Source organism: Candida metapsilosis (assembly GCF_017655625.1).
Source record: "Candida metapsilosis strain BP57 chromosome Unknown scaffold2, whole genome shotgun sequence".
NCBI lineage: Eukaryota > Fungi > Ascomycota > Pichiomycetes > Serinales > Debaryomycetaceae > Lodderomyces > Lodderomyces metapsilosis.
This window is the reverse complement of record NW_027138160.1, coordinates 1679989-1692687: the sequence shown is the minus strand read 5'-3', so window position 1 is coordinate 1692687 and position 12699 is coordinate 1679989. Positions and strand designations below refer to the sequence as shown.

Sequence of the window (12699 nt, the reverse complement as noted above, 5' to 3'; positions counted from 1 at the left end):
TAACTTTTAAAGCTTCAATTTTGATCAAGTAGAGCCCACCAATTTCATCACGCCATTCATTTCTCTCTGGGGGTGTTATTCCACTTCATCTAATAACATCGAAGACAACCTCTTCTTTTTGGGCGACTCTGAACGCTTTAGCGGCGTTGGAGATTTAGAAGGAGGTGGAGGAGGAGTTGTGGACCCAGATCTTGAGCTGGATCTACTTTCAGATTCAGGTTGGACTGTATTGTCAGAATTATTTTGTTGCACAGAAGCTTCCACCTCTTCTGCTTCTGCTTCAGCTGCCTCCTCTGGGTTATCGCTAGATTGGTCACTTCCTTTCCGTTTGATAGCATTTTTCAATCTGGATTCCAATCTCGACTTGGATTTAGCTGCTAATGTAGCACTTGGTGCAATTGGTGAATTTCTTTGTGTTGATCCGGTGGCAGAGCCTTTACGACTAACATTGGGACTATTTGAAGCGCTGTTGGACTTTTTTGTGCTGTTTCTCCTAAGCTCGTTGAATATAGTTTCTTTGTTCTTGAGCAAATCCTGTATGGTGGCTACAGGATGTTTATCATTGAAACTACTCTTGGAAAGTTCAGAATGAGCACTAATTTTTGGACGCAATATCAACTTGCCAAACTCCAAACAGAGAGCACTTTGCAAGCTCTTTGAAGCTTCCTTATCCTTGGATCCAATAATCTGAATCAACCTTTTGAGATGAGTCAATAAGGCATCGAGGGTGGCTATGTTGCATTTTGGCAACTCAGACAAAACATTTTGAAGACCATTGATACGAGTTGCTTTTTGTGACTCCTCGTGATAGTTGATGTACAACAACTTTATTACATCGTAAAAGCTGTGTGGGATTAATGAATCTGGAAGCTCTAATAAATACAACTTCAACACGTTGGTAATAACCACTGGGTTGGTTTGGACTAGTATCTCTGAAATTTTGCTTGGGTCCGACAAGTCGTTGAGTTGTGATCGTAATTTATGTACATTAGATAAATGAACCGGTTGGGTCCAGATGTTGATTCGCTCTTCGTCATTCTTCAAATCGGGGTATGTATGGTCCAAGTGGCTCAAGATACATTGTACAATAATTGGAACCACTTTCTTATCTAGTCTAGACTTGACATTCAAATCAACACCAAACGTTTGTCTAAGGTTTGAGTCATAGTAGTTATCATATAATGTAACATGTGGTTTAAAGTATCCAGTAGCATAATTTTCAATCAAGAATTTCAAGTCGCTAACAGGGTTAATTGTCTCCTCTAAAAGTACTAGCTCGTCTGTAACCATTTGTAATTGTTTGACTCTATTTGCAAAGCTTGCAATGAAATCAAATGTGACTTTCTTAATAGCTTTCAATCGATCCAATTCACACTTTTGCATAAAAGTTAAATGATCCATAACGAGCTCTTCAAACTCGCATCTCAATGCATCAAGCTTCCTAACTTTCTCAAAGTACAGAGTATCCAAAGATTTGACATCATTGAGCAATTTGGGGTACTGCGATTTGTCGGAGTAATCAACACCACTCACACCCATTGCTTCCTTCACATCATCAAAGTTGAATGTGGTGAAGCTTTTAGAAAAACGATTATTACCACCATCATTTCCGTTTGGAATAATCTGCGCCACATCAAAAGCATTTTGTCTCCATTGATAGAAAAACTGTGAAGAATTTATAAATGATTTCCCCATTGATCCAACAACTTTAATAAAGTCATACTTTATCAAATCTTGACCAAACTTTTCTGCCTTGTCGAGATTTTTTTCAACTTCAGGGACATTGTCAAGAATCCATTGCGTGATGGAACTTCCAGTAGACACGTCTTGATAGGTTCCCAAAATGGGAACTTTGTGTGATGTACGAGGTATACCAATCAACATCTGCTTCAAAAGAGCTTCCATCTGCTTAGAACTGAATTCGGCATAAGTAAATTCAAAGCTTGTCTCCGCTTCTTCGTCGGCATCTTCATCTGTGGATTCCACCACATTTGATCCTGAAAGTTTCCTGTAAAATTCAGAGTCATTCATTTCCTCGTTTAACTCCTCTTCTGAATAATGGCTCTTGAACTCTTCCAAAATTCGACACTTGTTGAAATATCTCTTTTGCAATTTATCAACTTGTGCTTGCATTGACTTTAATGACTTGTACTTGGCATTAATGGTTGATGTGGAGTACCCAATTCGTTGTTCGTGTTCCTTACACCACTTTTCAAATGGTTTAAGGACCATTGTTTCAATGTTTTCTGCTATGTCCAAGTGGTACTGCCCTTGTTTGTTGAAATTTTCATGCAATTCAGTGTAAGCATTTTTGATTGTGGACGCGTAATCATCATTAGTTTGACGTTTACTACTGGGCCTGGCATTTGTTGATATAGACTTTAAAGAAGTACCATATACCATCTCCAGCTCCATTCGTTTCTTGAATAGGTCTATAAAGTCATCATTTTCGTGTATTCCTTCATTCAATTGTCCAAATAAGATTTGAAACCCCAGGTTATAATCTTGAGTCCAGAAATTTTCCGCAAATGACATCAGGGGAAGATCCAAAAAAGTGAGTGGTGTCTATGAATGTCTTTCTGTTATAGTAGTTATAGTAGTATTCTCTAGTAAAGAATGTGATTGTCTTTATAAAGTTATAAGATCTTTTAGTTTGGGAATTGAGAATCTGAATTGAAAAGAAAAGAAAAGGAAAAACAGAGAAATTTGGTAGTAGTAAAGATTCGTGTTTTTGGTTGTTTTTGTTGTTGTTGTTCTATTTTTTTTTTTTTTCAAATTGGTGTCACAAAATATCAGAAATAATCTATATTTGATATTTGAAGTTTCATACAAGATTAAAGATTGCCTAGGGTTGTAGATGTGTGGTGATTCTCCTGATTACTCCAGTAAAGCTCCTTGACCAAAATCTTTTCTTTTCTTTTCTTTTCTTTTCTTTTCTTTTCCGTTTGTAAGATTTTTCATAGTGTATATGTCATAAATTGGGATGTGGTTTTTGCGTTGCATTCCACGCTGAATCAAAGATACAAATGGCGCAAGTTTACTGGGTTATTGTGACACCATTGTCATATATATCCATGCTTCCTATGATGAGGCTGTTCAGGTACGTCCTGCCTCAAAAATGGGCAAAGTGGGTCCTCTGTCTAGGAATGAGAAATGAACAATTCGTGGCCCTTCAATATATGAAGAACCCTTGTGTGGTAGCGCATAGAGAAAGAAGATCATCGAAGCCCGTTGCTTTATCCTTTCTTTGATTGATCTCCCATCTAAAACCCAACAAGCCTGTACATCATGTTCAGACAATTATGTAAACCGAGAACTACCGCTTTCACTCGACTTACGCAAAGATACCTTGCTTCAAGTTATGACAACAATTTCAAGGCAAAACCTCAGCTGCAATCAAAAGACCCATCCACAAATGTTCCCCCACATAAAGATGGTTTATACTTTGGACAATTCACCGAACAAGAGTATAAAGAAGCAGCCAGAGTAATCAAAGAACAGATTGCTAAATTAGAAGGAGAAATTAAGGGGGACCACAACGTGAGAGAAAATATTGGAAAATTGGCTCAATTTCCCGAGCAAGGGCCAGCTGCTTCTCCAGATTCAATTAAGGACTTAACTGATTTTTTCAGACAGGCCATCAAGTTGACTGGACCTATTTCTTTGAGCTCTTATATGAGACAATGTTTGACACATCCCGATTTCGGTTATTATACTACGAGAGACCCATTGAATCTAAAAACTGGGGATTTTATTACTAGTCCAGAGATCTCATCCGTATTTGGTGAAATGATTGGGATCTGGTATTTTACAATATGGCAGTCGCAAAAAGAACCAAATCATATTAGATTTATTGAGTTTGGTCCGGGTAAAGGAACCCTAATTAATGATGTGTTGAAGACTTTCAATAGATTTGTGCAAAAAGTTAGCAAGGTCAAACCTAATGTTGAGGTGGTAATGATTGAGGCATCCAAGGTTTTGAGAAATGAACAGTACAAGCTACTATGCGATGAGGAAAACGCGTTTGAGACAACTGAAGAAGGATTTAATACATCTACCACCAAATGGGGCAACACTATCACTTGGGTTGATACCGAAAAGGATATCAAGCAAGACGAGTCACATAGACTTGCCAATTATATCATTGCTCATGAATTCTTTGATGCTTTACCAATAAAGTCCTTCATAAAGAAAGAAGAAGGTTGGCGAGAGTTGGTTGTTGAAGACACCCCCACAGTCGTCAATACCCAGTTGAAATTGGAAAGTGGTGAAAAAGACTCACCAAAAGCTTCAACAGATCCCACTTTGAATACTGAATTTCATTTGACGATATCTCCAAAAGAAACGCCAGCTTCAATGATTCCAAAATTCAGCAAGAGGTACAAGGATTTACCAGTTGAAACGAGAATTGAAATATGTCCTGATGCAGAACTCTACACTTTAAAAATTGCACAATTGATAGATAATGTCAACTCTTTGGGAGCTGCTTTAATCATTGATTACGGTGTTGTGGACCAAATTCCTGAAAACTCCCTTAGAGGCATCTACAAGCACAAATTTGTTTCTCCGTTTTACAAGCCAGGAGAAGTTGACTTATCCATTGACGTTGATTTCACAAACTTGAAAAACCTCGCTGAAAATGTTGTTGACATTAAGGGACCGGTGAATCAAGGCGATTGGCTTCATAATATCGGCATAGGTTACCGAATTGATCAACTTTTGAAACAAAATAATGGCAACGAAGAATTGCAAGATAAAATCTACGGAGCATACAAGAGACTAACTGATGAGGAACAAATGGGGAAAATCTACAAGTTTATGGCTCTTTTGCCTAAAAATTCCCAAAACCCAATTGGCTTTTAAATCAAATGTATATAGCGTACAATATTTATTTTTTTTTTATCTAAACTTAGAAGTTAATAGGTTTATCGTAAGCAGCCAAGGCAGCTTCCTTGAATGCTTCAGATAATGTAGGGTGGGCATGACATGTTCTTGCAATATCTTCAGCAGAAGCACCGTATTCCAAAGCCAAACCAGCTTCAGCAATCATTTCACCAGCATTTGGCCCAATGATGTGAGCACCCAAGACTCTTTGAGTTTCAGCATCAGCAAGAATCTTGACAAAACCATCAGTGTCCAAGTTGGTCTTAGCTCTAGAGTTGGCAATGAATGGGAACTTACCAACAGTGTATTTGATTCCTTGGTCTTTCAATTGTTGTTCATTCAATCCAACCCATGCAACTTCTGGATGTGTGTACATGACGGAAGGAATGTTTGCGTAGTTGACATGTCCGTGACCATTCTTGATGATTTCTGCTGCTGCGATACCTTCTTCTTCAGCCTTGTGAGCCAACATAGGTCCAAAAGTAACATCACCAATAACTCTAATGTTGTCCTTTTGGGTCTTGTATTGATCATCAATGATTAACCTACCCTTGTTATCCTTTTCTAAACCTGCGGCTTCCAAGTTTAATCCTTCAGTGTATGGTCTTCTACCAATAGCAACTAGTAAAACATCAGCTTCGATATCTTCCTTCTTACCCGATTTAGCATCTTCAACCTCAATCTTGACAACATCGCCATCTCTTTCACCTTTTGTGACTTTAGTGTTCAACTTAAAGTTCAATCCTTGTTTTGACAATAATTTTTGGGTAGTTTTAGCAACTTCGGCATCCATACCGGCACCAATGGCTGGTAAGAATTCAAGAACGGTTACCTTTGATCCCAATCTTGAGTATACTGAGGCCATTTCCAAACCGATGATACCACCACCAATAATTGCCAATCTCTTTGGAATTTCCTTCAAGGACAAGATACCGGTGGAGGTGACAATTCTTTCTTCATCAATTTCAATTCCAGGGAATGGGGTTGGTTCAGATCCAGTAGCAACAATAAAGTTGTCAGCTTGGACCTCGATTGGTTCTGCGTTTTCATCAATTGGTTGAACCTTGACGGTTTTGTCATCAACAAATGAACCGGTACCTTTTAAATACTCGACTTTGTTCTTTTTGAACAATGATTCAACACCTCCGGTCAATTGCTTTACGGATTTTTCCTTGGCGGCCATCAATTTGGCAAAATCAACACCAACGGTACCATCAATGGCAATACCTCTATCTTTAGCTTCGTGTTGAACTTGATGCAACAAGTGGGTGTTGTTCAATAAAGATTTGGATGGAATACAACCAACATTTAAACAAGTACCACCCAAGGCTCCTCTCTTTTCGATACATGCAGTGTCCAAGCCCAATTGTGCTGCTTTGATGGCAGCAACGTAACCACCTGGACCACCACCAATGACAACAACGTCGTATTTCTTTGTGGATGCAAATCTAACGAATTGAGCAAACCTTTGTTGAACTGAAGTTGGTTTAAACGATCTCAACATGGTGAAAGTGTGTGTGTATTGGTGATTAAATGAATATGTATATTAAGATTCACTTAAGTCTGTAAGTTTTGAAATTAGCTTTCCTTTCAATGATTGGCAAACGAAAAAAGTAAAAAAAAAAAAAATTTAAATTTAAAAAAAAATGAAAAGCTGCTTTTCTCTCTCGGTGTTTAAACTCCCGACTTTAAATATCTCATAAATGAGAGAGATATATAAGAAGACAGGGGAAAGGAAGACCTGTCATATATAAAGGGCTCGCTACAATACTGTAATGATGTCTCGGCGGTAGATTAATTAAGTGCATGTTTGTATTTGTAAGCAAAGGAGTCATTTCCTCGGAGTTTAAAACACTCAATGACTCTGGTTACAAGTACACTACCCCGGTGAATATAGGTAGCACAAACAAGTAATCAAATATCAGATAAATCTCCGGGACCTATACGATGAAAGGATTAAAAGATAAACTGGACGTCATCTCAAGGTGTGTCATTTTTTTCGTAGTTATACATTTAACTTTATGCCGTTGCTCAAGAAGTTGAGTCATTTAATAAAGTTTGCCTCCGAAAAACGATGGAAGAACCGGATATTCACTCTAAACGAGCTTTGGGCACCTTTGAGAAGTTCAAGCCGGGTCTATATGTCAAAAGTTTAAAAGAGTCAATCAGTAAGCAAAAGGTTACGATTTGCAGCACAATATCTCACTACCTTTCTGAAGAGTGCGTCTTCTGAGAACAAGACTTATTAGGCTTTCCAGTGGTGTCTCTCTAATGATGAAGATTGGAAACTGTATGATCGACTTATCGAAGTCTACTGGAAGCTCATTTGTCGTGCTGTACTAACAGAAAAGTTGAATCGTTTGAATATTCACTGTTTGCAACCGCTGGTCATTAGACCAACATTCATTGTGTCACTCGGCTAGGTGTATTACTAGACACTTCCGAATGCTTTCTGCTACGTTTGTCTAAGCAATTGAACTCAACTCTTCTTATTTTTAAGAACTATTTTGCATGAATTTGTAAAGTTGCAAAATATTACTTAGTTGTTGTTAGTAATTTAGTGCCAAAAAATAGATCTCACATTTTGATTACATTTAATATCCGCAATATTACCCAAGCACTCATAGTTCTAAATGATTGACCAGTTAATATATCTGTAGACTGGTTTAGCTCATTTTAAACAGATTTCAAGCTTCAGGGAATACATCTTCAAAATTCAGATCAGTCATAAACGTGACTAAATATAGTCCTATTTGGAACTACAGAGGAGTCAAAAATTTGAAAATAGCCTGGCTAGCTCAATCGGCTAGAGCGTGAGACTTTTAATCTCAAGGTTGCGGGTTCGAGTCCCGCGTCGGGCTTGCTTTTTTTTTCAGTTTTTGGCTGCAAATATTACGAACTGATACTCTATTTCTACACGAGTAGTCTCACAGGTCCATCTAGCGAGTCACCTCCACTTCTGTAAATTTTTACGGCAATAAGTGTTGAAATCATATGAGGTGGATTATGTTTGCAACCAAAACAAACAAACAAACAAACAAACAAACAAACAAACAAACAAACAAACAAACAAAAAATTACACCTCTTTTGGCTATGCAAGGATTGTAATTCATTGAAGATCTATACGCCATTTCTACGCCCTTCGCATCTGCTCAATAATAAGCAGTTCAATTTTTGAAAGAGAAAAATCAAAACAACTGTATCTACATCCTGTTTTTCTATTGAGCCTTTATGGGCCCTACGGCTATATCTCAAGTATGTAAAACTACTACAGTAATTTAATCCATCTTCCCTTCGCAAGATCTCAAAAGCATTCAAATTGTGCTTTGGAAGATTTCAAGTATGTCTTCAACTTCTCCTTGAATAAAGCATCGCTATATTGTTCGCCATTACGAGGAGCACCACATTCGCTGATTTGAGTGCTTATATTTTCCAATAGATTTTGTAACAAGCTAAAAGTTGAATCATTCAATCTGAGACCCTTCGACGATTCAAATACACTATGCAAAAAGTTGCAGTCCAACTTCAAGTTGTGTAATACGGAAACATTGCGTACATTGACATTCCGTAACCCATCTTGAATACCCTTTAAGAAACTATATTGCAATTCATTAATGATTGTGATGAAAATGTCTCCACTCGTCAATGGTTTGAGTTTATGGACGAGTTTAACAAAATGCATCAAGACCTCAAACACAAAGCCGTCAATTGACAAGAGATTCACTTCAAAGTTTGGATCATTTTGAATTTCAGATATGTGATTGAAAAAACCACTTGTAACTGCAAAAATCACTTCTTTTTCGTTTGTCAAAATGTCATCAAGTATAGTCAAACTAGCCTTGTCAATGTCTGCAAATAATTTGAGCTTTTGCTTGGACAAGTCTTTGCCGAATCGTTGGTCAAATTGAAATATTAAAAGTGGGTATGTGCTTCTTGATAATTTGTCCAAGTTATTCACAGTAAGGATCTTAAACACCTCGACACTGGAGCTCTTCCTCTTTGTCTGCGACAGGCGGTCAATATTATACTTTTTCATCAAAGAGTCCACAATAATATTTAAAGTCCTCATAAATTGAATTTCAATACTCATAAGTACTCGTTTGCTTGGGTAAGAAGCAACAATACTCACCTCCAACTCCTCTTGGTTTCCTTTTTCTTTGCTGGATATGACTCGGCTTATTTTGGAAATCATGTACAATTGATAATATTCAATCACGTTAACCAATTTTGTACACGAACCATCTTTGGCATTGTACCTATCCTCAATCTTCCAATTTTCTAAATCATAAAATTGAGAGCAATCGTTAATCCACGTAGAGCAAATAGCTTCCAAAATCTTTTGGTTGATATGCAGCGAAGCAGTTTTCAAAGCCTTTAGTTGCTTGTTGGTATCTTCAAACTTGCTGACATTCCCAATGGTGGTTATCGCAACACCCAATTTCGTCAACACACGATTAACTTTTGTTTGAACTATACTCAATTGGTGTATAGTAGATAAGGAGTTGGAATAACAAGGAACAAATTGTCTGTAGTTTATAGGCAAGGACTCCAAATTATTCATTTCTTTGTTTTCATTAGAAGTAGCTTCTGATTGGAAAAGTCTAACCAATAAATCCACCGCCTCACTTATTGCTTGAAAGAATCTATTACGAATGGCGCCGCTAGAATCCACATTTAAGTTATAATAGCTGAAGTAATTGTTTGCAAATTTTCCAACTAGTTTGATAAAGATTGTTTCCATGTAGCTCATAAAGTTAATCAAAACCAACCATGTTTCATTAACCAAACTGATATCTAGGGAATCGCCACTTTCAAATGCTTCATCTATGGCCAGCATCTTCTCCTCTTTGTTCTTGGCTAATTTGATTTCATTTTTGTAAGTTTCGTATTTTTCTGAAATATAGCTTAAATGAGAACCTTGTCTTCTTTCAGCCCTTAAGGAGGCGACATAGTCCATCAACTTTTGCTGCATCAAAACAAACTTTGTATCAAATTTCTTTTCTTGATATTCAAAGTCGCTTACCAAAACCTCAATTTGCTTGTTTAAAAACACAGCTATCGGATCAGATTGGCCAGTACCACCATTTGCACCCTCAATTTTGGACAAGTTGGCTACCAAACTCATAAACTTTTGGTCGTCTTTGTTGCGAGAATGGGCCCCGCTAACCAAACTTTGATTATTGCTAGCCTCATGGTCCAACGATGATAGTTCTTGGTAAGTTTTATCCCTAAATTGACTAGCAATTGCTTCTATTTGATCAAACACTTTTGCAATGATGGTGAGTTTCAGAAGTCTAAGCTTGGTCACGCTAGCAAGAGCAGCTTCATCAGGTACACCATTATGTGCTTGTTTAAGCTTCTCAACATCGGCTTCATAAGATTTGTCAATTCTTTTCAATACATGCAATTTTTCTCGATCATACTGAGTGTAGTCATCAATGAATTGGTGGCTATCGTTTGTCGCAAGTGAATTGATCAATTTGCGTGGTATATTAAACAAGAAAGCGTTTGACTTTATAAACTCCAACACAACGTTAAGCCTATCTTCCTTAGCCTTGTTTTCAACAATTGGTTTTATCATCAAGGTATTTGTGGTTGCCAAGGTGTTCAACGACAGTTCAAGCTCTGATGATATTTCCCCATTACCAGCACCATCAGCTGGTTTCAACCTATGTCGCTGTGGATTAAAGTACTTTGACGTGTCTTTGTCCTCTTGCAGTTTTGTTTTCAGCTCCTTAAATTCTTGCAAGGTTCCATCCATTTTCACTTTGACATTTAAAGCAGTGGTGATATTTGAATCAAGAGAGGCTTGTAAATCTCTAGTGTATGATTGAATACTCTTGTCCAAAAAGTGCAACGACTCATCCAAGACCTTCAATGGGGTGTCCTTGTGAATTGTAGTTAAATATTTGTAAGGTTTGAATGTTTGTGAACTAATCAAATACTCCTTTACCATAGGATCAACCGGTGACGATATGATTCCTCTCTTGACAAGATCAGACAAAATGTTAGAGCCACGTCCCTTCAATGGGTCTTCCAACTCTTGACCTTTAGTTGGGTCACGTTCATCGGTGGTTTCATCTTCCAACGTGAGAATTGATTTCATGAGATTAAATGATTCTTCAACAGAGAGCCCTGACAAGCTTTCCGGAAATGACTGGTCAATATTTCGTAAATCCCTGCGATCTTTTGGACGCAACGTATTTAGCCCATATATGGATAGCAATTGCTCAGACGAAGGTTCTAAATCAAGCATTTTTGGGGAGTGGCTGTGGAGGTGGTGGTGTTGCTGCTGAAAGGTCTTTGGTGTGACGAAATAAGTTTTTGTTGGAAATTTGGAAGAGAGAGAAAAAATATATATAGGAGTTTCACGTGCAAAGCATGTGTATATCACGTGAAAATAACAAGATTGTCTTTTGAAAAAGGGTTACTTTTCCAGCGAAAAGCGCAAATGGTTTAGTGGTAAAATCCAACGTTGCCATCGTTGGGCCCCCGGTTCGATTCCGGGTTTGCGCATTTCTTTTCTGCATTTTTTTTTGGAACAGTGGGGAGCAAGAGTCAGTATACGCCATGCAAGCAAGTGAAGTTGGCTGAGGGTAGACATGTTCGCAGTTAAACAAGTCGGCATGCATTGGCTATATATATATATAAACTTTTTCAACCCAGTTTCCAACAGAAGCTCCTTCTTCTTTTGTAGGCCCGTCTTCCTCAATTTTAATAACATCTTCCAATGGCAAGGATGGATCCGATCTTTCTTTTGCGCGTTGATATCTCCTCTTTTGAGTCAATAAAACAAAGGCAAATTGAAGTTTCTTTCCCTCGGGGGCACTGTTTGTTGAGTGAACAAAAAACCCTCAAAAACCCTAATCAGCTCGTCTATTACCGCGGCCAAAATAAAAAAAAAATATTCACTCGATGCGAGTTTCCTAAGCTCGCGTGACTAGGAATAAAGCCCCCCAGAACCCACTTTCACTTCCCCGACTCTTTTATGTCTAACAACACCCTTGTGAGGATGTAAAACGCATTGCCGTCTCAAAACCGATAATTTTCGACGATCCGCTACGCCGCCCCACCTCCATGGCGGGGTCTCGGTTAGACAGCCCCGCGGTCCTTTGTCAAAGACAAAGGCGGTCGAGTGAAGTCTCTAAGACGATTGGTCCTAAGTAGTACACCATGAGGTTGTTAGTATATTGTAATGATAAGCCTTTGACTTATGTGACACATACCTAAAGACGCATGGAAATCGTTTAATTGGAAAAGGAAAAGTAAATTCGCTCCAGAGAGAAAGGGAAAAGAGCCATATATTTATATATTTTTGGGTTGTAACTAGAGGGAGCGGAGGGGGTTACAGATTGTAATGGTACTGCATATTATCAATAACAAGACGTATTGTTTGAACACATTGTGGTGGCAGACTTAGAAAAGAAATGTCTTTTTTTTTATGACGGGGAGTTGAAACAAATAAAAAAAAGTCCAGAACATATAGCCAATTAGATGTTACTCCCAAAGGGATGTTATTGTTTGAATTCGGAGCAATTTAGGAGATAAGAGAGTAGAGGGGTGAAATCTATTGTTTATTAATTTCTAACAATAGAGTTATAATTTAAGAGGCCATACATAAAATTAACAAAAAAATAACACCAAAAAAAAAGGAGTCCATTTAATAAGCCATAGTGTCAACGTGCATATGCATATTTTTTCGTCGTGCGCAGCCCAAAAATTTTGACGAAAATTGGGTAGGATGATAGTGTATTGCGGCAGGATAACGTACTATACAGGTTTTTTTTATCAAAGTAGGCAAGTTAGGACGTAGA

General features: G+C 37.9%; 4 protein-coding genes across 4 annotated transcripts; 1 reads left to right on the top strand and 3 right to left on the bottom strand. All coding sequences in view use genetic code 12, as the record gives it.

The window, feature by feature from the left end:
* Positions 1–75: 75 nt before the first annotated feature.
* Positions 76–2535, bottom strand: I9W82_002212 (uncharacterized protein; the record flags this gene model as incomplete). The annotated part of the gene is made up of 1 exon (XM_067691043.1): positions 76–2535. The coding sequence occupies one exon, from the start codon at positions 2533–2535 to the stop codon at positions 76–78; it is 2460 nt and encodes an 819-aa protein (XP_067549447.1).
* A 753-nt stretch (positions 2536–3288) lies between these two features.
* I9W82_002211 (uncharacterized protein) lies at positions 3289–4863 on the top strand (the record flags this gene model as incomplete). Its single annotated transcript, XM_067691042.1, has 1 exon — positions 3289–4863. The coding sequence occupies one exon, from the start codon at positions 3289–3291 to the stop codon at positions 4861–4863; it is 1575 nt and encodes a 524-aa protein (XP_067549446.1).
* Positions 4864–4909: 46 nt separating this feature from the next.
* LPD1 (dihydrolipoyl dehydrogenase) lies at positions 4910–6388 on the bottom strand (the record flags this gene model as incomplete). Its single annotated transcript, XM_067691041.1, has 1 exon — positions 4910–6388. One exon carries the CDS (start codon positions 6386–6388, stop codon positions 4910–4912), a length of 1479 nt encoding a protein of 492 aa, XP_067549445.1.
* Positions 6389–8189: 1801 nt separating this feature from the next.
* Positions 8190–11141, bottom strand: SEC5 (exocyst subunit; the record flags this gene model as incomplete). The annotated part of the gene is made up of 1 exon (XM_067691039.1): positions 8190–11141. The coding sequence occupies one exon, from the start codon at positions 11139–11141 to the stop codon at positions 8190–8192; it is 2952 nt and encodes a 983-aa protein (XP_067549444.1).
* Positions 11142–12699: the final 1558 nt, after the last annotated feature.